Here is a 2,635-nt window from a genome sequence, read left to right on the forward strand (position 1 = left end):
CTCGCACGTGTGCGGCGTGGCAGGCCGTGCGTCCTGTGTTTAGCAGAGCTCTCTTTTCGTCTGCCAGCACGTGGTGGCATTAAACCCGAGCAGCAGGAAGTGTTAGTCCTTTTTATTTGCGGATAGTGTAGGGGGTATTTACTGGGTGTTATTTACTGTCTGGTCGTTTAGATTGTAGACGATTTTTTGCATGTTATTAGTGCTTTAATCGGGGATGTGATATGGCACGTTTGATGGTGTGGTTCTTGGGGCACCCTAGAAATCGATATTTTGTTCCTGCTTAGAAGATGGCTTTGGAGGGGTTGTTTTTTTCTCTTTTCAAGTAGAAGTGGTCCAAGGGGAAAGTGAGAGACAAGCTGAACAACCTCGTCCTGTTTGACAAGGCCACCTATGACAAGCTGTGCAAAGAAGTGCCCAACTACAAGCTCATCACACCCGCAGTTGTCTCAGAGAGGCTGAAAATCCGAGGCTCCCTGGCTCGGGCTGCCCTCCAGGAGCTGCTCAGCAAAGGTGAGCACTCAGGACTGGAAAAATAGAAAGCTGCTTGAACTGGATGTTTCCTTTTCCTTGCTCCCCCAGTAGGTTTCCGGCAGCATCTGAAGAGCTGCGTGTGCACACTGGTGTGGTTTTGGGAAGCCTTAGCTTGCAATTCAGAAGTGCTCCAAAGCACAGGGCAGCAGCTCTGCTGCATGCAGTGGCATTGCTATACCAAGAAGATGCTGCTAGGAGGTCAGGCTATGAAGTAACTGCTCCCAGATCAGAACAAAAGCCTTGTATAAGCTGCTGCCCCGATGTTTCCTCCTGCACGTTGTCCTGCCGCTCTAGGCGTGAGCACCACGTCCCTGGCATCTGTCAGTCCACACACACATCATTTCCTTGTCTTTGTAGGTTTGATCAAACTGGTGTCCAAGCACAGAGCCCAAGTGATCTACACCCGAAACACGAAAGGTGGAGATGCGCCTGCCGCCGGGGAGGACGCCTAGGGAGGTGAGGCTGTGCTCGAGGAGCTGGGTGTGCTGTGTCAGGAGGTAACGAGGGCTGCACGAGGGTAGGGCAGCTCCCACGTGGCCATGGGTGGTCCTTGTTTCCTGACACTCAAGCACAGTGCTCCTGTTTGGAGCGGCTCCCTGGGGCCATCACTGGAAACAGTGGTTCTCCAGCCATTAAAGAGCAGTTTGTGATTTTTGTCCCATCAGATGAGGGAAGCAATGTGTGTTCTGTGGGGCATGTGGGCATGAGTCCCCCCTGCAGTCACAGGGGACCACGGCCAAGTGTTCTGCTAGAGTAGAGCTGTTGGAGTGTTTGCTTGGTGCTCACCTGCTTTGACCTCATTTTCTGATTAGGGACTTTTGTTTTGCAGATGCTCCGGTGACCTTGTCAACGGTGTGTCATATGTAGATGCACACAATAAAATTACAGAAATAGGTTTTCATGCTTTTCCAAGAATTTGTTTCATTACTGATGCATTTTTGACAGTGGATTCTGGTACAGGTCATGGCTCTTGTCCTCCAGCAGCCAGGTTTTGCTTTTATACAGTGTTATAAACGTATGGTGAACATGCTTTTACATTGCCAGAAGGGAAGGAACTTATGCATCACCTACAGCAGCCAGTGATGTTAAACCATATTCAGGTCTAGTAGGAGGAATATTGAATCCTATTTCTCACATCCTAGATAGGGAAGGTGCCAGCAGGGTAATTCATTTATTTATAGAATGAATCATAGGATCACAGAACAGTTTGAGTTGAAAGGAACCTTCAAGACCATCTAGTTCTCACCCCCTGCCATGGGCAGGGACACCTTCCACTGGACCAGATGGCTCCAAGCCCCATCCAACCTGGCATCCACAATTTCTCTGGGCAACAGGTGCCAGTGCTTCAACAGCCTCTAAAGTATTTGTTCTAACACCTAATCTGAACCTGCCCTCTTTCAGTTTAAAACCATCGTCCTATGTCCTGTCACTATCTGCAGGTATAAAAAGTCCCTTTCCCTCTTTTTTTTTTTGTAAGCCCCTTAAGGTCCTGGAAGGCTGCAATGAGGTCTCCCTGGAGCCTTCTCTTATCCATGCTGAACACCACCGAACTTGCTCAAACTCCCCCTAAACAAGCTGTGCCCACAGATCTGTGTGTGTACAAGGCAACAGCATGTAGTGGGTCAGTGACTAGTGGGGAAGTGCAGATAATGCTGTAAGTACTTTATTTAAATAGGAAGTAAAAACTGCCCAAAGCATTAACTCTTTCATGCCTCCTTCTACTCAAAGCTAGTTAAGTCATACTTCATGTGAGGCAGAATGAAGGAAAGTGATATAAATTGGAATGAAAACATCAGGCATGTGGTGTTAGTTGCCTGGACTGGGCCCTGCTTTTGAAATGAGTTTCAGTTTGGTCTACAAACACACGAAAATTTTTATTTAAAAGTTTTGTTTCTCAAATATTTTAACACGATGTTGTGCTCCATATCAGCACAGCCCACCAGCAGCACTTGCTGTATGAACTAGGCTTTCTGATAATGAAGATATGGCAACTGCAGGAGCCTGTCCTTGTTGGCAGGACCTGCCTCTGTGTAGCTCAAGACTTCAGAAGTGGATGCCCAGATGGACACTGCTTGTCCTTACAGGGCAGTGGAGTTGCTGTGAC

General features: G+C 48.0%; 1 protein-coding gene across 1 annotated transcript; it reads left to right on the forward strand.

Moving 5' to 3' along the window:
- Nucleotides 1–326: 326 nt before the first annotated feature.
- On the forward strand, nt 327–1,439 carry RPS25 (ribosomal protein S25; the record flags this gene model as incomplete). Its single annotated transcript, XM_009077932.1, has 3 exons — nt 327–510; nt 889–987; nt 1,361–1,439. Coding segments are annotated over 2 exons (279 nt in total), but the record flags the coding sequence as incomplete, so codon positions are not given.
- Nucleotides 1,440–2,635: the final 1,196 nt, after the last annotated feature.

The sequence above is a fragment of the Acanthisitta chloris genome, unplaced genomic scaffold, assembly GCF_000695815.1.
Source record: "Acanthisitta chloris isolate BGI_N310 unplaced genomic scaffold, ASM69581v1 scaffold27680, whole genome shotgun sequence".
In the NCBI taxonomy this organism is placed as follows: Eukaryota; Metazoa; Chordata; class Aves; order Passeriformes; family Acanthisittidae; genus Acanthisitta; species Acanthisitta chloris.